We start from the raw sequence: 26,334 nt of genomic DNA on the forward strand, positions 1-26,334 counted from the left end.
AATAACGGTCCGTAATATTTATAACCGTATCGAAAATTCAATGAACTACTGACATAATTGTTTTAAAGGGCGTTGTAATTCAATTAGTCGCTTTGTTACTTACGGATGACGATTATTTTGTTGCAAATCAATCGAATATTTGCTCTTTTTATTCTACTCTATTATATAAATTAACTGTGTGGTAAAAGCTTTATATCACAGAAAAATACGTGAAAAATAAATAAATACAGGATGCAGATATTCACAAATATAGATACCATTAATTCTTCATTCAATTTTCTATTTCTTTGACATTTATTTGACATTGAAAGCAAGCTTTGTTAAACTGTTGACCCCCTTCCTCACATTCTCTCACGTGAAGCTCGAGGTATTTGGGACTCAACGACGAGTTCGCCGCAATACTCACTAAAAACTGGTACCCCTTTCTGTATCTTGGTAGGGTTCGCTAATGGTATGGGATCGCTTGCGCATCAATCGTGCCACTCCGATCCCTAAAAAAAAATATAAGTACATATACAAATTTCAACTGTATATTATTTTCTTAAATATGAATAATTGTTCGCGGGATATCACAATATCATTACGAAGATCTGGTTACTTGATCCCCTGTTCTTCGATTTGTTTGAAAATTTGAAAGGTTTCTATGAAGCATGTATAAAGAACGTCCCGGCCGGTGCGATAATAATATTAATAAAAACATCTGTTTGTGAGAAGACAGAAAGATAAATCACGCAACGAATACTTATGTATTGTATATGTGCATTATGAATTGTAATATCTACCTGTAATGATCACGTAATATTCATTATTACGTTAGTATTGTTATCAATTTAACGTAAAACTAATTACGTCTTTACGGAAATATACTTATGATGTATGGATATTTTTTGTATGAATGCCAGTTGTATTTAATTTTATAACAATCTAGATATTATTTTAAGTTTTGACAAGTATTTAATGACTCGTTAAATTATTATGGTTGTGAATGATTAATCAGATTATTAATAAGATTTACGATCGTTAATTATAATTTACAATCGTAATCATAGGCGTATCAATGTTTTTACGAAAATGTTTTAAGTCCAATGTTGCCGTTATTTATGAATTATTTGCCTTCTTATACTGAATATTACAAAGTCGCAATAAACTCAAAAACTATAGAACATATTTTCATATCGTTTGCACCAATATACGGAATGATTCATAAAGCAGATTTAAGTGCCATCTAAATTATCAAAGTTTTGTGTAAATTTGACGTGCGCGGCGTAAAGAGTTATCTTTATAAAGGTTTATATAGACCCTCATTCTATATTTGAGAATACTCATATCTAGTTCATCTTAATCAGGGGATATTAATTATTATTTACAGAAGCTTCGACTGAGACGACACAAGATTCCGCCGTGACCGAATCCCGCGCCGGTGGAAAGAATAAGAAACGCGCACAATGGAAAGGGAAGACTGATTTCAGCCATCCTTGGCTGCTTAAGAATCTCAAAGGGCACCCTGGTACTGTTCTTCTTATGGATTTCTCTGCAAATGGGAAGTTCATGGCCGCTACATGTGATGGTAAGTTACAAATTATTAAACACACACTCACACACACACACACGGTGGCGGTTACTAACACATCTATTCGTAAACTGCGTAACGATGGTCCTTCAAACGAGAGGTAACTAACTCTTCAATGTATACTTTTATCAAAACTTCCGTACACGTTGTGAGCGATAAGATGTTCTTAAACAAATCTTTCGTTTGATTTATTTGAACAGTGATAATTCGGAGTTTGTTTGACGGGCCAACGTAACTCGTCACTAAAGAAAAAAGAAAATAGGAAACAATAATTGTATAATTCTTGGTAATTATTATTTCCTTATTAAGTTAGTAACAATTATCGTAAGAAATGTGATTTAAGCGAACGTAACGCGATAGGAAGTTACTAAGGTAACCATTGTTGAGGTAATAAAATGAGATATCATTAGATAATAAGACGGTTGATCGAACGCTTTCCGATAGTCGGCGATACGCATGACTTGTGTTGCTCTGGTGTGTGTTACGTTAGCTAACTTCCTACCGTTGAACGGTTGAATCATAGAAAACTATTCATTTTTTAAACATTTAAATTACAATGTTAAAACATTGAAAAAAATTACAGAGTTGTAATCTTACAAAGTCCTCATATAAAATAATAGTATAAGGACTCGGTAAGTTTTATTGAAAGCGCATACTGCTCTATCGATTCGATGATTTTTCAAAATTTAAGGGAAAGTATTATTTAACGAGCAGTAAGCGTTTAACGGACACTTTCTCGTGCAGATGTCGATTTGACCTTATAATGTTATTTCAAGTGAAATATAAATTATGTACATAATCTAGAATATTAAAAACAAATCATCTATCAGAAATAATTACGATTACTTCACGGGAAAGCTGTCACTATAAAACCTAACATAGAGCTTGTAGTGTTAATTTACTGTTGTGTGTAATTTAGAGGTCCCTCGGTCGTCATTCAAAGACCAATGACTCCTAACTTGACATGATTTATTGTATTCAAACAGAATATATATTTAAAAAAAATACACTCGAAACAGGAAATACTTCTTGTAATTAAATAAAAAACGTTGGGATTTATACGATCACATTTAACAAATTCATATGAATTTTAAAAAAAAATCGATATTAAATTATCCGTTTAAGGACCACATAAATATTTAATGTTTTAGTTTATTATGATACAAAATATAATATTTCCAAGAAAACCTAATTGCAACCGAATATTTACATGTATCTTCTTATAGATATAAATTATTTTATAAAAAAAAAAAAACATAACATTTATATTAACCCTATAATGGTATGTCTTGTTATATTTCAATAATAACGTATTATTTATGTATTTTGATATATATTTAAGAATAAAAAAACTCTTTAAACAAGTTTGTAGACTGCATAATTTATATACTAATGCGACATATCGAGGCAAAAAATAACAAAACTTCGGCGAGTTTATTCACCTCCGCGTTGAGTGCAAACGTTTTTTATTTTTAAATTCAATACGATAACATTCTTAAAGTTTTTCGTCACTCATTGATCCTAATCTATATGATATGCAACCTCCTACTCCTTACTATATTTGTAAAATTTATCATTCATTCCATTCATTCGGGAACACTGTCGTGTGTTTCCCTTTGACCCTGGTACCTCTACACTAACCATATCCTTTAGTAGTTTATTACCGTGCAAGAGCTAAACTTTCTTCTCTTGCCTTATATGTAACACTCATAAAAATATAAATCAAAATTATATGTCTATATTTATGACGTAATTTGCTTGACTGTCTGACTGTCTAGGGAGATGAAATCGGATAGGTGTTATAGCAACGAAGGGTTCCAAGATATGGATGACTTAGTATGAGTAGACATTAAGTAGAATTTAAAGTATGTAATGTTAGTGTTCGTATGACGTGGAGACTAAGTTGTCCTCTATCGAGATGAGTCTAATGAACAACTTTACCGTTACCCCTGTGAGCTCATCGCTCTTAGCCTCGACTAGCTGGAAACTTGAGTAGGTATTTCATGAATAAATTTGTTTTATTATAAATCTATACATATATAATTCGCCATTCTTCATATCTCTATTTCTTGTCGTCTTCTTAGGTCTATTTTAAACTATTGTTTATCAGATAGAAGATAAAGTAAGTAGATTTTATTGATATCGATTTGTATAAATATTATCTCTGTAACCTACTTAGGTTGCAAATGATAAAAAATGATTACTAAATAACAAAGAAGTACTAAAATCATTTAAAAGATCCCCGTTTTTGTTGATATTGTTTTTACATTTAAGTCTCTTTAAAAAACTCATAGTAAAAATATTAAATAAGATTAAGGTAACTCGACGTTACAATTAAATTAAAAAAAAAAAAACAAATATTTCAAAGTTCTAATATTACTAAGTTGAAAAGCCGTTTCTTTTATACAGTAAACTAATTTAGCATAACTAAATATTTTCTCATCATTTTTAAGGGGACTACATGAGCTAAATGCAAGTTTTAAAATGCCAAAAAGTATATAATCCGATGGAATAAACCAAATGAAAAAAATATATGTTAATCTTCAGGATAGATGCTAGTTATTAATTGTGTTGAAAACATGATGTAATTAATTTGGTACGATAGAAAAAAATCGCAAAGTTACCTCTAAAAAAGACTTTTTTTGTTTTTTAACTACACTTATATACCTTCAATAATTTTGGTCTTTTGTCAGATTATTCTACAAACAATATACTAAAAATTTATTATCTTAATTATTTAGTAAAATCAATAGATTTTTTTTAAATCAGATTTTCTTATTTTCGACCAAAATGCGTAAGCATGTGTGCGTGAGCGCCTCGTACAGACACTGCCGGCCGAGGCCTGTTGCTATACAGACGCGTCGCTCTTTTCACCGCATCGTTGCGAATAAAATCTCGTAGATTTTATTTTTGTGTAATTTTAATTGTAAATTAATTGTCGAATAATATTCTTTTATGTAAATAAATATATTAAGTTAAAATAGTCTAGTTATAGTTAGCCATTTATTTTTTTGTTAAGTTATTTTTTATAAAGTTTAATTTTAAACTAAAAAACGTTCATATAAATTAAAAAGCCGAACATATGAAAGATAATATGAAAAGGTAAGAGTATTTAATTAGTAAACATATATATATATATATATATTATAAATAATGATTATTGGAAACATTTATTAAAAACAATGCAATTAGTTCGCATAGAATCAGATTTTTCGACAGATTTCTTACAGTCACCATGGAGTATTTGGTCAATGCAAGCAAGTCCAAGAAGAATGTGCGGGTTCGATCCCCGAACTCTGAACTAAAATTTTATTATTTTTAAAGGACTATATTTAAAAAAAAATATATATATTATAATTATTAAAATTTAATTCCTAACAACTATGCATTTATTTTTTCAGAATTAAGAAAATCGAAAAAAAATAACACGGAAGCTATTTCTATTACGTTAGAGTTTAATTTTATCAATTTTGTTTATAACAGGAAATATAGTTATGTATGGATGAAATTTAATAATAAAAAAAATAAATAAATACAAATTAGCACATCACATGAATATTTAGTGGTGCTTGCCTGGGTTTGAACCCGCAATAAGATGCGCGCGTTCTACCCACTGGGCCATCTTGAAATATGTAATTGTTGTGAACCAAAGAACTAAAATATTTAGAAGTGTCATATACGTAATTCAATATTTTTTAAAGATTGGAAATAGTATCAATTGAAAAATTTTAGCTCGTAGCTTCAGTGAAAGTGGGTGAAATATTGATTGCAAGTATCCAAGATATTTTAATAACGAACGACGACGAACGAATAATTAAAAAAATATATTTTAATAAAAAAATTGAAACGAAATTTATTTGTTTTTTTGTTAAACCAAAAATAAATAAAAATATTTGAATTTAATTGAATCAGTTTTATTTCAAATATCAGTCAAAAACAATACAAATACTTCTAATATCCAAACTATTTTTATGAGATTTATGACTAAACCCACTGTGATTGACCGAGTTAACCAATAATTCTACTAAACCGGCTTGACGATATTATTTTTATAGTAACTTTTTGATGCTGACTTTTTTAACTTAATTTTTTTTCTTTGTGTACCGATATTAGTAAAACGAACAAACTCTACGCTTTTTGTCAATGTACAAATTACGAACAGTTCCAATTTTATTTAATAAATCGCTTAACAAACTTACAAAATTTAAAAATAGGTACGATTTAATATTTAGTATTACAACTAATTGAATTGATACAGTAAAAATTAAAGAAAAAAATGTTTAAATTAACTATTTTTTGTACATAAAATAATAATAATTTAAGTTTAATTAATTCTGTTTAATTTTATCATAATTTTTTAAATGACACAAAGAAATTAAAATAATTCTGTTGTCCTGTCTATTTTTATGAAATCTATGATTGATAGAATTGATAGAATTGACTTCGCTTCGCTTTCGCTCGGCGCGGCGCGCGGCGGTTCGGCGCCATCTATTGGAATATTCAGGCGTAACCTCACCGCCTCGCTAAGCGTAGTGCGCGGGGGGACATGCCGTTTTTGTCGTTAGACTCGTTAGTGTATGTATGTGTGCGCGTGATTCTCAAGGGCAATTAGCTCCTGTAGTCCCCTTAACACCGTATATAAGAAAGAGACAAGTATATTATGTTTACTTCTATCAAATACGTTTGAACATCGCGAATAGGCATCAATTGCCTTACATAAGATAATGTTGAAACTACAATGAATTTTAATGTTTTGTTCTGTTAATCACATAGGTGAAATTTAGAACATTTGAACAAATGCATGTGGTCGTGAAATATGATGTTCCCGCTCTAGTTGCGTTGCAGCTGTGACGTATGCTGATAAATCCTAAAACCGGAATGATCGCCGTGATACCACGGGGTCGCTCACCTCGCCCAAACGTCTGCGACCCTGTTCCAACGCTGGCCGCTTTAGCAGAAAAACTAGGTCGAAATTTAATATCATTAACATCGTATATCAATCGCACGGAGAATTTATAACCAATAATTGATCTAAAATGTTATTTTAAATCTGAAAAAAATAACAAGGTCCCGGGTTAAAGACCGAATAAACACTTATTCGCTTATTAGTACCGTTACATCGATTACGATTATCGACATTTAAGGAATGTCGGTGCGATTTTATTTAGACGTTATATTTGCAATGCAAATATGTGAGAACGAGAGTTCGATATAAAAGTGCCGGATTCGCGTATTTACATATTTTACGTATTCTTGTTGATAATGAAATATTTCGTTGAATTTGTGTTGTCTGTTAAGGTTTAAGTGTTGATATGGTTGGCCGGAGTCGAGGACGCTTGCCCTAGGTCTCGTCACGGTCACGATGCGTCACGCCTGATCGCGTCGTGCTGTATGCTCGTGGTGATGGTACTCGTGACTGGTTACTTGCTGCAGTTTAACGAGTGGTGGTACCATCAACAAGTTTCTAACAAGAATGCATTATATAATACTATACTATTATTGTCATTGGATAAAGTATGTGATCCTGACAAAGAGCGTAAAACCAAACGAGTTTAACTAAATTGAGATGAGTCTGAACAGGGCATGTCTGTACATTTCATATTTCGTTATTTAATTTTACGTTCTATGAAATTATGTATACTGTTACCTTCTAAACATTTATAAGATGTTATCGGTGATACGTCTAACTAATTGAATATTTGAATATATCACAGACGTTTTATGTAAATAAAATGTGCGTTGATCTTTTCCGCAAATACAGGATGTCGTAAAATGTTCGAATCATGAACCGATTTTCAATGAAGACGCCGGACGTCTGTCGCTATTATTGTAATGTGACACTCGAACAGATAACGGATAACTTAATAAGACATCAGATATAAATACGCCATAACCGCATTAACATTTGTGCAAATACAGTCTCGAGACAATCGTCGATATCGATTTAGCATAAACACAAGCCGCTCGATAAATACTTAGTCATATTCTTTATTTATATTACATATTTATCGATCGTCTTTTGTTTGCGAATTTTCTCTTGTTTTGAAATAATTTCAATTAACTCTGGAATCTTTCCGATGTTCCATATTATTTATTTTTTATCTGGAAAAATGATTCATTTTATTATCAAGAAGCGAACGTCCGGGACACATTCTTAAAAATACATTCATTGGAATTTCTGTCTTGTATGACGTTTGAAGGCACTCAGAAAATATTATAATATCAACAAGAAGTACATTAATAGTTTAAATAAATGTGTATTACACTAAACTATATCTAAGCTATTGATCATGATACTAGAATCACAATTTTCTTATTGGCACTTAAGGCGTTTCAACTCTTAGAATAACGGCTAAAGCATCTAGTCCATTGTGGACATCTGTTGGTACACAATAGCCAATTTATCTCACAAAATTGAATATGAAACTGCCATTTTGAATGTTTAACCAACCATGACAGTATCTTAAATTTAGTTGTACTATAAATATTAAAATTTGCAAATATATTAATGTAAATATTCTCTACTTCGTAAATAAGTAGGGTTATTCCATTTTTCTATGTAGTTTCTTGTTCATTGATACATACGGGCCACTATAATACTAAGTTTGGTCTGTAATAGCGTAGTGGCTATTATAGGAGAAAATAAATAAAACAATTGCTATAGATGCGCATACGCATTACGTTATAATTAGCTAAATAATAAATTATCGTTAGTTTTGCTATATGTCATGTTATTTAATTTGATCGTATTATGGTTAAATAACTAATAATAATCGAAATGTTTCATATTTGTCATAAAGAACATCGCAAAGCCTTGCGATGTAAATACATCAGGCACATGTCTGTCCGAAATATTCTTGTCTCATTTTCACAATTGCAGAACTATAGGAGTAAACAGCGTCGCCAAGTGATGTTTACTTACCCCAAAATAACATTTATATTCACTGATTGCTCTGTGTTTTTAACTAGTTTAAAAACTATATAACAATGAGTTATGAAGACAATTTTGAAATTAATAATTTATAAAGTATTCATAATTATTATTATTTCAATAATTAATTACGTATCTGTCTGAATATCTATAATTATGCTGTAATATCTTATATTTTTAATTATTTTTCGAGCACGGTGATTATTATTTTTAAGTTTTTGTGAATTTAGAAGCTAATAGTCAGTGCGTAAGGACCGCTGTTCATTTGTTTCGAAAAATGCTTGTTTTAAAAAATAAATAAAAAAGCTGCCTGTATTTGTCTAATTCTAGAGTTGTTTTTAAAACAGTTTCAAATAAATAAGTTAACATAAAAAATTTATTGATTTTGTCTATTCATTCTATCAATGATTTATAATATAATTATCATTGATATTTATGTATTTTGAATTCAACATGGCTTTGAGATAGTATAATGTAATCGCTAGGTTGATTCGATGTTCGCTACTAACATGGAAAGCCGGTCATCGAAGAATACAATAGCTCATTAAATGATCTAGTCTTCGAACGACCCTGTTGCTGAGACACGCAAAAGTCGCATCGCAATTACCGACAACTTTGCTCTGTGAATAAAAATATTTGCAATGAAGTAACAGATATCGCTTGCATACGAATAAATATTGAATACATCACATACATTACCCTGATCCCAATGTAAGTAGCTAAAGCACTTGTGTTATGGAAAATCAGAAGTAACGATGGTACCCAAGACAACATAAAAAACTAATGAAATTTTTCTATATCGACTCGGCCGGGAATCGAACCCGAGACATCGGAGTGGCGTACCTATAAAAACCGATGTACACACTACTCGACCACGGAGGTCGAGGAAAATAAAATCTTGAAGGATATTTTATATTATCTCGATAAGTTTTATGTTATTTTGATACGGATTTTACAATCATTTTAGTGGTAATAAAATAATAGCACGTAGCAACACGTCACGTTTTGTATATAGTTCTTTAATGGTTTGCGAACAATCGGTGCTTATTAGCCTCTTCAAGTACGATATGATTGTTAATACCGAGTATTCAATGTATTTCAGTATAAAACCTCCATAGTACAGCGCTTGGTAATATTTGTTTTATATTGTTTTGTTAAAGTTTATTTTTTTTTGCGTCCGCGAAGCATATCTTAAATAGCTCATGATATAATATGCATAATATTGGACCAGTCATATTGCTTTTTTTTTTCTAAAATTACTTCTTATTTACAAATCCTTTTAACTGTATAGGAAATTAATTGTCGTAATGGCTTTGTGGCTAAAACAAGTGAATGTTATTTAAGGACTGCGGGTTCAAGCAAGAGCTTGCCTGGTTTTGATTGTATTCATTTGTACGGCATTTTGGCATAAGCCACAAAACCTTCGTGTAAGAAGGAGCCTAAAATTTCCACATTATTTTAATTTACTCAATATATGTAGTAATAAAAGTAGCTAGTGCTGTGATTTGAGTGATATCAAGTTTTAACAAAACAAAAAAAAAATATTATACGGTTTATTACTTGTGCTCCGTAATTATGAATTTTAAAATTTGAAGGACTTGATTAAATACGTATCAAGTAAGCATAACTTACGTCGTAGTGCAAAAAAAATCTTAGCATAAAATATCAATTCCATCGCGCCCATTAGAAATCATATAAATTATGCAACGATTACAACAGGAAGTAGAGATATAAATAATATTGATATACATTCATTTTTTTATCTAAAATTATGAATCTTGAATGTTATCGATGTAGTAATATTGCGTCACGTGATAACGAAATACTTGGGAATAACACGCGCGAAGGTGTGACTAAATAATGTATAGTAATGTAATTACAAACTGCTTATCATGAAATCGTTTGTACCTTCACGATTCGGTAAATGATTAATGTATTTATGAACGCTTCGTAGTATAGCCGTGAGTTTCCTATACTTTATCATTGATTTTTAGAAATAAATATCTTGAAAAAGTTAATGTCATGCTTTTAATGTATTGTATTTACTTGAATTGTCTTCTTGATAATAGCTTAAAGAGTTGTTGTTGAAAGTGGGACGCAAACTTTATGAGGTACATGCTAGATTATATACATATATACAATAGAACCTCGTTAGTCGAGCCTAGATAAGTCCAACTTCCAAATCTCGAAGAAATGTTTTGTTCCCGTTCCTCCAAACACCAAAACCTCAATTGCTCGGAATGACAACCCTATATTAGTCGAAATAATCAGTGAGTCAATCCATAACTCGAAAAATCAAATTTTACCACTATCTCGAATAAAGCAATGTTTTTGGAAATGTAGTTGATTATATATTAATCATAAATAATAATATGTGTCACCTCTGCAACTTGAATTTTTTATTACTTTTAACACTAACTCAAAATTTATAACAATGAATGACAACCTCTTTATGTCGAATCATAAGACGAAATTCTCGTTCAATAGAACTAGATTTTCTTGGCTTTTTCCTTGATTTTCGACTTATGGACATTCTACTGTATTTTTTACTTTAAAAATATTAACAAAATAATCAATATGTACGAAGGAAAATACATCGAGTGACGATTCTGTAACTAATTACATATACAAGTAGTACACGGTAATCTTGTTGATTATTTTATTTACAAATTAGTAAAAAACCTTCGCGTCTTCTATGTCAGTATCGAGATTATGTATGGAAGATTCTCAGATGGAATTACAAATTATATAATGTGTGTTACATGATTTGCATGTCGTATCCTTCACAAAATGTTTGCATTTTATCAGAATCGTATCGTATCTATAAATTAGTAAGTTAACATTGACAAAACGTAATAAATATTTAATGTTTATTGAATCAGTGGCTTAAAATTTCAACTCAACTATACTGTCTTCTTCTTTCGAAGCTAAAATCAGTTAAGACAAAAAGAGAGAAAAGAAAAGAATTAAATATATATGAAATATTACATAAAAACTTATTAGTGAATATCAAGTTATATATGAATTATTTTCGGTTATTATTACTACGCACTGGTCGAGTGTTCCTCATAAAACTCGCTTAACATGGTTTTAACGTAGTTATAGCTGTAGTAACTTACATAATGTATCGTAGGTCAAGATGTGCCTTTATCTCGAATGTTAAAGGTTATTTAAATAAATAGACATATGTGTATCTTACGTATAGGACGTGTGATATTTTATTGTCACTTAGAGAGGACTCTGGTTATGACCAGTTAATATTATTGTATTCCCTAAAATCAAACAATTCCAACCCCATACATTTTTAGATACATAGTATTTTATTATCCAGAGTTGTTTGCTTTGTGTTGACACTAAGAAACAGCTGTATTTATACAATACCATTGTCATTTGTGGGAGATCTGCTAACTACCAGGTAGCCAAAACAGGTAGGAAACAAAATTACAACACAGGTATAATTTCGTGTAAATAGATTTAAATGATTCACAACTGACTCATGATTAATTCTAACTTTGTGATAAGCAGATACATTAGGAAATTATAACCGATATATATATAGACGGTAGTTGAAGTTGAAATAGTTTGATTTAATACGCGTATAACATTTGAGTACATATATATATATATATATATATATATATATATATATATATATATATATATATATATATATATATATATATATATATATGTATTAATATAAGGGCAATTAAGACATTATTATTAATCACTTCAACTGCTTACGTCAATCTGTTAACATGAAGCTATGTGCTTAAGAAGTATAAATAAAAGACAAAATAAAATAACAACGTTTGAAAATAATTATTGGTCAGTAAAGAAAATATTAAAAATCCTGTGTGTGAATAAATTAAGTATTTAAACCAAAGAGTACATAATTGAAAGCAATGATATTTGACAATAGGCTCTACTTCTACTATAAGCAAATATAAATTAAAAATTATAAACTTTGACAGGATGGTATAGCACATTTATATAAACATATATATACTTTGTCTCTTCGCCTATGACTATATGCAGATAAGTCTTATCTAAGAATAAATGAATAGGAGCCCCGACATCCAATTCCCACCCAATCTTCGTAAATATCGAAACAGGAATACGGAAATGAATGCCGTCTTTTTATGCCTATTGAAAAAACATTGACGAATCCAAGTACCATAAAAATAATATAGTTTTTATATATTAAAAACAACTGCCAAAAATTCCATTGTACATAACAATAGAGTATGAAATTATTAAAGTATATATGTATCAGATCTAGCGTGTTCGTTATGAGATCAGCGATGACGCGGCACCTTTAAGGTCATCGTCATCATCTTGTTATAATCTTGGTATCATTAAAAAACAATCCTGTGGTATTTTTTAAAATAAATGCGTTTTTATGCTTGTATAACTACACTTTTAATGCAGTGTGATAGTCCGGTGCCATATATACGCATTTATTTTTATAACGCACGTGAATTCGTACGAATGTTCTCTATAGAGGAGCAATGTACGTAATACTAGCATAAAGCACAATTTTATTATTGTTTCTCATCGGAAAATTGATATGCAAATAGGTAACCTGGCTGTAAATGATAACATCTACTGTTATTGACAGAAGTAGTAGTTGGCTAACGTGACTTAAATAGTGAACGGATCTCACTTACCCAAATCGCAATAGATAAATTAAATCGAATAGTAAAGTTACTAATGCTCGGTTCTTACATCAATTAAATCGTTATTGTATATAAGTAACCGTTTTTTTTGTGAGTTATGAAAAACGAATTAAAGTCGATCCTATAATGTTATACGTCACACATGACTTTAGAGTCAATCATACGGATTTTTTGTAAGACATTTTTGGATTACACCCATAAATATAATATCCATATTACAAACGGATTGTTCTGTGGAAAGTAAAGTATGAAGTACCTATGAAAGTCACTGAAACAGACCTGCCAAGCCCTACAAAAAGTTACAAAGCCTTTAAATCCAGTTACGAACAGCACTAGTTACGTATATCACTTAGCTAATGTTATTCAGAGTTTCGTCATGTCTGGCGTCGGATTAACAATTATAACAATGACAGTAGTACGTATCAGAGCACGCGTCAATGAGATCACTTGAGAGCGATGACGGCGCCAGCTTCTTAAGGTCATCGTGCTGGCTAGAGTTTCTCGTGTGTAATATATTCTCATATGTTTTATTTTTAAACTTGCTCTATCTTAAAGCATTTTCGCTTCGTTTAATCCTTATATTATTTATTCAATTCCTTTTGTGACGTGTACTTCATATATTTAAGATAATACAGTCGAATTTAATATACTTCTTATAGTATTCATAAAAAAAGGTAGGTACGTTTTTTTAAACAGTGCAATGGCTTAATAAAATATTATATGAGCTACTATTTCATAAATTATTTAAAAAATAAATAGACGTTCAAATCTTAAAGGACATATGTTTAAATTATGTATATATATATGTGATTACAAAAAATTATATACTCGTATATCTAATTGAAATCAAATGATAAGGAAATAGTCCCCTCATCGGAATCCTCATTTGTATGTATTGACTGGCGGATTGTGACCTTCCATTGTTCATTCTGTAAATAGGCGTGTTAAATTGTTAACACATGGATACGCTAATTCGGCGCGCACGGCTGTTATTTCCGTGTCTACGCTAGAAAATTGTAAGGGAAAGGAGATATTCCTATAATTGTTAACTTCGCGGATTCAAAATTAATTGATCTGCGATTAAATCGGACGAAATAATCAAGAACTTGTTTATTTAAAGTCGAAACGTCACAAAGTTGCTGTTATTCCAAGTTCAGAAGATGCGGTAACTGTTTGTTGTAGGGACGTAAGCGGAAGTGAATATCGGTATCATTTGTTTATGAATGATATGTATATTTTATGGACTATAGTGATGATTCATCACATTTTGATTGATGATTCGACTCCAAAGATCCAGGGACGTCTTATGTCGCAAATTGGCGAAAACCTTTCCATCTTTAAATGTTTTAAATTTTTTAATATTTAATAATGTAATAAAGATAAAGATTTTATATTTTCACAATGTTAGTTGTTCCGAGATCTTCGCGCTAAACGTCTCGTGTATCAAGACTTCAAGTATTTAGATCGAATGAACAAAATTCTTAAAAATTAAAGATGAAATAGTGTCGGGTTATTTTGGTTAGCGTTGTAAGTTTTTCAATAGCGCTGTTCGCTTAAGTCGGATCCGATCCGCCGACATTTATCCGTAGGAACGGATGTTATTACTATACAGCTTGTATTGTGCCATCGATGAAAGTGTAGGCATTACATATAGTGTGAATACAAAGCCGTCACTCTAACGAGAAAATGGTTCGACCTAAAGCTTGATTAAAACTTTTGTTAATAGCATTGTAGCCCAAAGTAGACTAATTACACCATCATGTGTATCTTATCGAGATGGCCCAGTAGCTAGTTAACCGATGATTGCATGTTCAAACCCAGAGAAGCACCACTGAATATTCATGTGCTTAATTTAGGTTTATAATTCATTTCGTGTTCGGTGATGAAGGAAAACATTGTGAAGAAACCTGCATGTGTCTAATTTCATAGAAATTCTGCTACACGTGTATTCCATCGCCCGCATTGGAACAGCGTGGTGGAATATGTTCCAAACCTTCTCCTCAAAAGGGAGAGGTGGTCTTAGCCGAGCAGTCGGTAATTTATAGACGGTTTTTGTTGTGTATATTAATCGAAGATTCAAGCCCAGAACCAAAACCGAACGAACCGCGTATATGTAAAATGTTGTTTCTAATTCCAAGCTAAAGAAGAGAAGGTCTATAGTCCAACAGTGAAACAGTTAGAGGGTTTTTAAATACTTATATGGTATTATTTATGTTTATATTTGTGTTTGTCTCATGATATAATCCAAAGTCGTCGGATAAAGTGATATAATGTATGCGCCGGGCGCCCCGGACTACTTTCTCTCGAATTCGGCCGCGAAAGTTGTCTCGTTACACACTTTCTACAGTTCAGTGCATTTACGACGCCCAGATGTTCGCATATTGTTTTCTACCAATTTTATGTCTGATCATAATTATATTAACAGATTTCTTTATGTTGTTTCAAAAATAGAAATTTATGTAAGTGGGCAGTAAGGGGTATTATCTAAGACATTGCAATATAATCCCAATTATTGTAAATGACCCCATTTTATTGTATTACTTAGTCACAACTTAAAAAAATACAATAGGCGGGCTTTCTAAAATCATTTTCTATCAGCTTTAAAGCCGTTCAAGTAAGAAAGTTTGTAAGTTTGCCTGAATATATAAATATCATTTACTGATGTTAAATGGTGATCCATTTTAAAGGTTAATGTACCTTTCAAATGATGTTTTTGATTTGCAGGTTGTGCAGGTAAAGGTACAGACACATGACATACGTGTTCAGTAAAGATTGTTCTTATACCAATGATATTCTAATAAACAGACATGTTATATCCATACTAAACAACAGAAAAAAGTGTGCCGCGCCGGGGACCATTTATAGTTTGTTTTTACATTTCGTTAAAAGTAAAAAGGATAGCTTGATAAAAACAATAAGTAAAAGGGATAACTAGATGTTTTAATTACGCAAAACTTATAACTACGTAATTATGATGTGTTATAACGTATTACTACGTAAAACAATTAATGGCAAACGTCCCAATCAGGACGTTTTCTAGTCTTCATTTTTGCGCGATAATAACATATCTGTTTACTACAACATAATTGTCTTATACTATAATTATTTTCTTTATTTTACGTCACGAATGGCTATCAGTTTTGTGTTGAACCGGGGATTTTGCTGAGATGAAAATAAATATTGATAATATTTTACGTTCAAAGTTGACATTAGTTACGCATTCTACGTAACATAACTTGGTTGTGTTTGGATTGTTTATTTGAAACTTTATCGTTTATTATTATAATATGTTTTTGCATATTCTTTTAGTTATACATACATATGTTTTACGGTCGGTGTATGTTTAAGTCTTATAAATTAGAAAAAAAACAGGAGATAATCTGGTAGCTAGTACAATAAAAAATTGTAAAGAGTCATTCTTTTAAGAGTTTTTCGACGGAGCGTGGGTGGCCAAATCCGAAACTACGCAGAATAACAAAAAATACACACGAGTCTCTTAAGGTGTGTTATGTACAAATGAATCAGAGTTAAATTGATTAAGTCATACATTTTATAGGTAAATAAATGTTATCGTTCTGATATAATCTAGTTTATCAAAATTCTCGCTAATGTTATACAAATAAGAACGGTAATTCACTTGCATTTCTTGGAGACAATTTGGTTCTAAATAACTTATTTCCATAAAAATATAATGATCTTATGCTTGCGCAACGATAATTTGATATTTAAAAATAGATTATGTATTCGCTTTTAACTATATCGTTTGATTATTATTAATAATTACAATAAGTAAATAAATATGGAAACCAATTATACTGATATTTAAGCAGGATACGAATTTATCTCTTCAATCTATTGCATTTTGTTCAACAATGTATTCAACGTAATTGCTATTTATGAAATTTGAATCTAAACAAATGAAGCATTGATATAAATAAATCTAAATTTATTTGAACTGAAAATGTTCCAAATTCAAATATGGATGATTAAATAACAGCTTTCGTTATGTATGTTAATATGAGTTAAGTATTGTTTGTAGATTATATCAAACGCTATTTACCTTATTATTGAAACGTCTTATATTCTTACTGCGTTGGAATGAACAATTTTCTATAGGCGTGAGCTTTTATGGTGTATAGTTGTTTGTGCAATGTTATCATAGCGATGTAATACATTTATTTGAATTTAAAATAGCTCTTATTATACGTATAATAAAGTTACAACTGTTTCAAATATAATATGTAGTCGTTATTGTTATAAGAATAATGGTTTTGTATATTATGTCGCATTTTTTAGTAATATTTTTATCGCAATCAAACGAACCTCTTTTCCTCATTTCTTACAATGGTAATAATAGTATTTTTACAGTAAAATAAAATATATTTTATTTATACATTGAATGAGTCGTTTACACCACAGACCTAACCACACTGGGGGTCGCGATTATTAACTTAAGAATATGTAGGTATTTATAAACAAGAACATGAAATTAACGCCTGTCACGTCAATAGTCTAAATTTAAAGCGCTTGAAAGCGCGAAGCGTATATACTCACAGATAAATAATCCTGTATACTAAATTCTTTGAAGACGCTGCATATTATGGTATTATTTTTATCTATATTGACTTAGCTGATTTTTCAGTTACTCATTATAAAAAAATCTTCTCAGTAAATAAACACGTAAGTCTTTATAATATTAAGACTTTCAAAAATGGAACATTGTTTATCTTTCATGTTACACATATAATAATAAGCTAGACATATATCTAAATAATACAATAGACAATGTTATCTATATAGTCTATTAATATAAAGATAAGATAGATAAGTGTTGTTGTTTTAAATATTCGTGTCTATGTTATTTAATTGCTATTGAATAATCCTGCTGTTATCCTTTCTACGCCAAGTTGTTTGGAAAGCTCGGTGAAATGCGTAATCCAAGAGTAAGCTGAACAGGTCGGACCACTTTCACTATTGAAACGTTGACTTTTAGCCAACAAATTCAATTATTTATCAACCGATCCTTGCGTTTCTATTGATTTGTATACAACGTTTAGCTTAGCAACACAAATTACTAGCGAAAATCGAATGATTGTAATACTACTAAAATGAGTAGTAGTTATCGATATTTATCGATATGTTAGACGTTTATCTTAATCGATGATTGCAGGTTCAAATCCTAGCACACACCTGAATTTTCAGGTGCTTGATTAGTATTTATTATTAGACATGAGAGTCGAGATGGCCCAGTGGTTAGAACTTGTGCATCTTAACCGATGATTGCGGGTTCAAACCCAGGCAAGCACCGCTGATTCATGTGCTTAATTTGTCTTTATAAATCATCTCGTGCTCAGCGGTGAAGGAAAACATCGTGAGGAAACCTGCATGTGACAAATTTCATAGAAATTCTGCCACATGTGTATTCCACCAACCCGCATTGGAACAGCGTGATGGAATATGTTCCAAACGAAACGAATGAGAGGAGGCCTTTAGCCCAGCAGTGGGAATTTACAGGCTGTTGTTGTTGTTTGTATTAGACATGTGTTCGATGCTGAGACATCGTCAAACCTGCATTAGTCAGATGCAAATCTGCCACACGTGTTTCCTTATAATAACATTCACAGGTTTCACTTTATACGTAGCTGGTTCAAATTCGGGCAAGAGCTACTAAGTCTTGTACATAAGTGGTGTTAAAATGTCGAATGGTCTTCAGTAAAGACAATGATATAGAAGTGTTATATAAATGATGAATGAATGATATTGTGCTGATCGACTCAAATTAGAACAGCTTGGTGGAATAATCTACAATCTAATCAATAGATTAAGTAATAACTTATGTGGTAATATCGCGTTATTAGTGAATAACTATTTATATATCGATCAAAGTCTCAAAACTGTGATTTATTTTAGAATTTACCAAGATATTTTTGACGCATAATATTATGGACATATAATGGATATTATCGGTTTTAAAATTATTATCGGAGCTCTCCTAGACTCTTGACAATAGAAGTACCTATATACATTAATTTTAATAAAACAAATGAATCTAATATTTTACTCTACGAAAATATTTTATTTATTTATATTTTTATTAATTCAAGTAACGAGATTATATACTTTTTTTTGTTAAATATTTGTTAATTGATATTTAACATTTATGAATTGCATTCGCGTTACATTCGTCAAGGCATATCAAATTCACCAATAACATTGAATTGACACTGAACCATAAAAGGCGATTTACAAATGACTAATCAAGCTACTCATAAACACGTGGTCTTAAGCGCATGCTGCCTGACCACGTGGTCAGCGTATTTTGTTTTGTATCACGCTTCGTTATGTTATGAGTGACGTTACACACAATCCCAGCCAAACATACGTCGCGACGATATTTACATTAGCTACGAATAACACTCTTATACATACATTAATAGCATGTTTATTTATGTTTTTATTATAAACGAAATTAAATACATGTAGCGGTAAATAAATGTCAATGAACGGGTTGAATATTTGAGGAATTAATTAATTGAAAAAAAAAATAGTTTTAATTTACTACAAAAAAAAATTGATTTATTTATTTATAATAAACTGCATTAGCCATGCTAATAAATCTTATTTAATTAATTTTGCCGGATATTAAATGTATTTTAAATAGTAGTGGTGCCATCTAGTTAGATTTCAGTGAACGCACTAGCTGTAACAATGTCAGGTTTGATTAATGTTTAATGACATAGATGGCGCTGTATGCCACAACTTTTTTTGAAGTCACGACACTCGAAGGCGAGAAATTATTCAAAGTTTTTAAGTATGTAAATAAACGACTATAAAAAAGGGCAGAACTTTTTAAAAAAACCAAAAGAACTTTTAGATTATGTTTTAAAGTCTAATCGGTTCTTAAAAAATATATGTAAATATATTTGTGACATAGTCAATTCCGCAACATTTACACAATTATACATAAAATTAAAGTGTGAAGCTATACAAAAAAACGACGATTACAGTCAAGGGCGCGTAAGAACCAGGAAAAGAGTAAACGTCGAGGTCTTTTCTGTCCAAACAGACGCAGCGTCACCCTGCACGGAAGATGCGATTATCGCAACCTCGCTTTTCGTCTAGAACGTTCTGTTATTCTGTAGTAATATCGGGCCTTCGTCTCATTTCAATTACATAAGACAGACGCGATATAATTTTGTAGTTAAATGAGTTTGTGACCGATCTGTCATTTTAGGCAATTTCAAAGAAAGGAGATATCGTATTTTATTAAGTAGGTCGCATCTTGACAGCTGTCGCATTCAAATATGGAGCGAGTAATCATCATTATAATACGAGGAAAGATGGTTTGGTCTGTATGGTAATTTACCTCGTGGAATCTATAACGATTTAAAAGTTCCGATACCTTATTTAAATAGTCTACGAAAACATGTTTGTATTTGCATAAGTAATGTAACAAATATTTATTTTGTTTACACTACATAACTTGCTACAGATAAACAAAAATAAATACAAGTCGTTAAATTTACTTTCTACGTCGCCGTCCGCGCCCGCTTCGTGCCGTAATGTTACTTTCACATTGCGAAATATTCCATAACGGAGGCGTTTTAAATAATAAAAATAATATTGGCGCCAGATCGATCTTTTATTTCGTCATTATTATTATTTTTTTAACTAATTGTTTTTGTTTTCGAAAAGGAACCTCTGTTTATGTTTCCAAAGATTGTATTTCTATAAAATGTTTTATTAAAAAACCGCGCGACAATTGTTTTTATTTATTATCGACTGCTTGGACCGTCAAAAATACACATGACAAATGAACATATTATATTATTTTACTATTTAAATACACGCTTATTAACAATGGTGGTGGTTGTTTGTAAATAATATTGTATTAACATTTATGTAATTATTATTTATTTTTTTATATGTGAAATTCTATTAGGCTTGTGTATCCATAGAGCGAGAAAAATGAGTTTACAATTTTATCACTTACTTTGGTTTTTTAATTATTTTGGCGCGTAGATAATATGACAAAGGACTTTTAAGCGATTTAAAACTCCCTTCACGGTGTTATTTAAAAAAATCCGTTTAAAAATCTATTTATTTCAATGTCATTGCCGAACTAAAAAATAGGCTTTTTGCGGTGTCTACGCGTGACCTTACTTAACTAAATGGAATACGTTCACTGTTTGTTTACATAAAATAATTTACCTAAAAACTACAATTCTTTTTCTTTTGATAGTCATTGTATTCAATTCACCTATCTATACCTTATTTTTGATATATAATATGAAAGGAAAACATACCTACCTATACTTATTCTCTTCTGATATTATGTTAACTCTTTCTGTGTGATTTATGATTATTTATATTATTTAATTAATAACAATTATATAAAATCAAGATTTCATAAACACGTTTTGGTTAGTTTGATTTCTCTTGAGTCGGAAATTTCCTATTACATGTTATTAACACAATCTTGATATTCGCTTACGATTATTGTGTCAAGTATTTTGTTACTTTTAACGTTATTTATAACGTTATGAATAACAAACAAATATTATTGTAAAATAATGTAGAAGTTATTTTTGGATGTTTATTAGTCAACTAGACTTGAAGAATTGGGACGGTTTTTATCTGTTCGTATCTTTGGTTGATTACAAAACGTCAAATAGTTTTTTTTAAAACATCTATGATTTTTCAAGTTTTATCTATATAGTATCGTTCGACGCAAATTAATAATTTTGATCGCTCTGTGAAATAGATGTGAAATTTATAAGTATATTTTTATGATAAATTGACCGCTAGTGCAAAAATAAATATGACGGAACAGTTACATTTTAAACAGTTTAATGTGACACTTATGCAAATAATGACTTTTCGCGCTCATTGTCATGCCAATCTAATTAAATGATTAAACCTTTGTTTAACGTGCCTTGCACACCGTTATATCCGCATAGCGCCAGTAATTGTTAATCCACCGGAAACCTAAAACAGTGAAAATCATAACTTTCGACTGTTTGACCTACATTTATGACACATAATACCTTATAATTATGAGTAATTAACGCATTGAGTCATATGTAACCTGAGATGCGAGACTCGACGGGTCTTTGTTGCCAACGTTACAAAGTTAGGTATTACTGATTGCAATATAATATATAAAATAATTGTGAGATTCTTGACGGCTATTCAAAATATTTTTACAAAATTTCAAATAATTAGCATGAAAAAGAGATCAAGAAATCACGATTAAGCATGGAGCGAATCCAGACTTGCAACACTAGTTTTTTTTGTAATAGTACGTATCTATTGAAATTGTCGAATAAAATCTTTTTATTGTTGAAATAAAAGTAAGGTAGGTTACTTTTAATTTTTTTAAAGAAAACAAACATGCAATAATTTTAATATAAATTTCCAAAAGTCTACAAAGTTCAAATATTAAAATTTTAAAATTAAATATCGTGGTCTAGAGTACGTCCTCAAAAACCCTATTAATGTCAATCTATATTATTAAACTAAGCTGAAAAGAGTTTGTTTGCAAGCGTACATCTAAAGATCTATGACTGGATAATAAAGATATAACTCTGATTAGATTTCGCATGAGATAGCCCAATTATTGCGAAATGTTGACTATAAGATCACGCTACGACTTGCGCAGGCGGAGCAGTAACATTTAACACGGGCAAAACCACGCGAAGCACTTATTACATAAAGAGATAATTTAGATAATAATGCTCTGATGCATCTGAATTGTAATCTTCTGGTTAGAGAAATATTAACGTATTCTCATGCTCGCTTACTTGTATAATAAATTTATTTAAATTTCGTACTGTAAGTATTAAATGCGTAACAATAATTGCTTCACTCTGATAATTACTACATGCAAACGTTTTTGTATGTTTATATTTAGACAACGATAATCGTAATAGCTTACACGTTTATGTTACGTTTATGAAGCTTGTTAATCGGTTTTTTTTTCTACAAACGAATCTGGGACAAGCTTGTTACGAATGATAAAACTGACTTACATAGTCATATTCCAATACAATTTCTGAACAGATATCGTTCAAGAATTTCTCAGTTCATATTTCACTCCTTAGTTATAAATTGCAACTATCCGCATTTTGTGTCAATAATACGAAATTGTATAAGCACGAATGTGATTGCTACACACATACAAAGAGAATTTATGTAGTTGAACTGCAGGTTTTCCTGCAAGACCTTCAGCCTTTTACATGAATGACTATTGCCTAACGTACATACAAACACCGCAACCTAGTGTTTCCGATTAGAAACCAGCGACTTAAGCGGTTGGGCAACAGCGGCGTTTGACGTCGCCTTCTATTCATATACAAGCCATTCTTACGAATACGTTACACGGTGTACATATTGTTAGGCGACAAACAGTTCAAGGCTTGCAAAATATGTAAATTCACAACCAAACAGTATAACTTAGAGTTAACCGATGTCGGTAAAGTTAACGAATAATCGCGAGTATTTTAATGAATCAACAGTATGCGTATTTGTTACGTATAAAGTCAATAATTAAGTAATATATCTATTGAAATTCCTCGTATTTCTCATGCTATGCTGACGTAACTTGGTATGATCTTTGTCCGGACTTCGGAAATCATCCTTATTACAAGTATCTGTCTACGATAAATTTTCCAAATTTATTGATTAATTCCAATAGTGGCAATTGTTTATTAATTTTATTCACAGTTTTGCTATGTGAACAAAATCCTTAATTAAAATATTCGAATAGATCTAATGGGTGGTATTGAACTCTTCGATGTATTAGTTCACAACAATTTACACACATATAACAACAATATTGTCAGCCGGTATCGGGGCCAATGGCCGGCATGCTTGCGTTAAATGGTTACTTCAGTAGTCTAAAATCATTGTTCGTATACCGCAGATATTATATGAGTTCCGTTATTTCAATAGAGCGATTTAATGCGTGACAATGTCAGCCTAAACGATACTATGTATGTAGATGATACTGAGACGAATTTGTGACGAACACTCGGTTTATTAAGATTTGCGGAATCGCAGAGGAAGTTTCGCGTAATATTCACGGAAAACTGCGATAAGATCACCTAGACACAAATAATACATAGAAGATAGTTTTTTTTTACATTCTTGTTACGTAGATCGCATATTGAATTATTTGACGTATAAACAAAATTATTCTATTCATTTCAAAACAGTAAGATTAAGTGACTTTATTTTAAATTAGAGTCGCTGTTTTTGTTTATCATACGTCTTAGGTTTATGAGAAATAATTGCGATTGAATATATCAGCTGGATAGCATTTATTTTCGTTTGTTTTGTATATCCGATGTTATTTTATGAACAAACATAACGTCTAGAGATGCAATGACGTTCTTGCAACTTGGCGATCTGCCGAGATCGGGGATTCCGTTACGATTCGGACAATCCATTCTCGTTGGTGGTTTTGTCTCTTCCTTTCATCTCAATCACCTCTATTTTTGAAATCTTTCATAACGTGACATAAGTTTTGGCTGATCTAACAACTTTCTAGGAAATCTGTAACTAATGTATATTATTTAGAAAAAACGACATATTCATAAATAGTTTTCGCTCGCGTTTTTGGATTGATCCTAAAGTAATAAGCATAAAAACATAAAAAATACGCTAAGCCCTTCCTTGCGGTTCAAGCTACCTTAAAACCAAATTTTGTCAAATTTGTTTCAGTGTTTTGACCTTGAAAGAGAAACAGACAGACAAAGTTACTTTCGCATATAGTATAAGTATAGATAATTAACTTTAAATAACAAACAATATACAATAGCAGTAACTTTAGTATATCCGTACTATATTGATAACTACACATCAAAAATTTCCGGGTAAAAATAATAAAAACGACCTAACATTTTGAACTCACGCAATCAACTACTTACGATAAGAGAAAAAAATGTAAACAGTAAAAGTAGAATATCATCGGTCAAAGTTACGGAGATATGTAGGTAAAACAGTTTCTTACTGCGTAGTATCATACAGATAAGCGGTCAATGCAGGCGACGCTATCACCATCGCATATGGGTCTCTGTCTGGCACTTAGTATCTACCCGGCGATGTTTCATTGACTATGTGACGAATATCTTGATCGAATAATTGAAGTTATACTTACGTTTACAAACAAAGACTACACATGACTCATACCGTCGGCATAGCAAATCGATTTGTTTTTAAAATATTATAATTATGTCGTGTGAACAATATGGCTCATGTACACATTTTATTGCTATTAACCTATCATTCTAAAAATAATTTAATACTATATATTGCATATACCTAAAGATAACTTTTTTATCGGTTTCAAAATGTCATAACTAATCCGAGTGTGTTTACAATGCTAGCATAGACATGACCGACTCTGATTTGATAAGGAAGTCGATCTAACTCAGCGATATAGAGTATATCGTATTCATTATAATGCGCTCTATTGTGTTTCCTTATCTGAACAATGTAAATACATAATGTATGTTACATAAATATAAAACTATAAACTTCTCCGAGACTTCCTCGGATTGACAAAGAACGTTTCGTGCGTATTCGGGTCTCGTAGGCTCCGTAGAGTAGAACAGCCGGAGTTCAGTCGCGTGAACGTGCGGCGAAAACGTTATTTTTCCGGTTGTTTATAACTCGTCTTACCTACTAAGTCGTTTTTACGATTATTACATGAATAGCATCATTAGCTCGCGTCGCTTGCCCCCAAATTAAACTTTAGTTGTTATTGAATTTTTTTATGAATAATTTAATAAATGTCTTTAAAAACCACCAAAGGGAAACAAACTTTTACATTTATAGAATGTGTATGTATGATATTATATTATTTCATACGTAGAAATTCTTATCATATGTTGCAATTTTATAGGGTTCACACATATAGGGCATTGTTTTAATTTTTTATGAAATTACAACTGACCATAATCTATTGTTTATTACATCAGTTAAATTTCATCGATTCTAAGTATTTGTTAAGCAACAAAGCATCGATAATATGTGGGTGTGCCCATCCGGTATCTAAATTAATACAATTCTGTTTGCCTATTTTATTTTTAATTAAACAGTTGTATAAATTAAATTCAATTATCCATCTGTGACGTCTTTTCTTCCGCTAA

General features: G+C 30.9%; 1 protein-coding gene across 2 annotated transcripts in view; it reads left to right on the forward strand.

Moving 5' to 3' along the window:
* Positions 1-26,334, forward strand: part of LOC124534462 (transducin beta-like protein 2) — a 73,129-nt gene that overhangs the window by 2,626 nt on the left and 44,169 nt on the right. For both annotated transcript variants that reach the window (XM_047110353.1, XM_047110352.1), the window contains exon 2: positions 1,370-1,567. In XM_047110353.1, coding sequence (XP_046966309.1) covers positions 1,370-1,567 — 198 coding nt within the window. The remainder of the gene's footprint in view (positions 1-1,369; positions 1,568-26,334) is intronic.

This window comes from Vanessa cardui, chromosome 12 (genome assembly GCF_905220365.1).
Source record: "Vanessa cardui chromosome 12, ilVanCard2.1, whole genome shotgun sequence".
NCBI classification, from domain to species: Eukaryota; Metazoa; Arthropoda; class Insecta; order Lepidoptera; family Nymphalidae; genus Vanessa; species Vanessa cardui.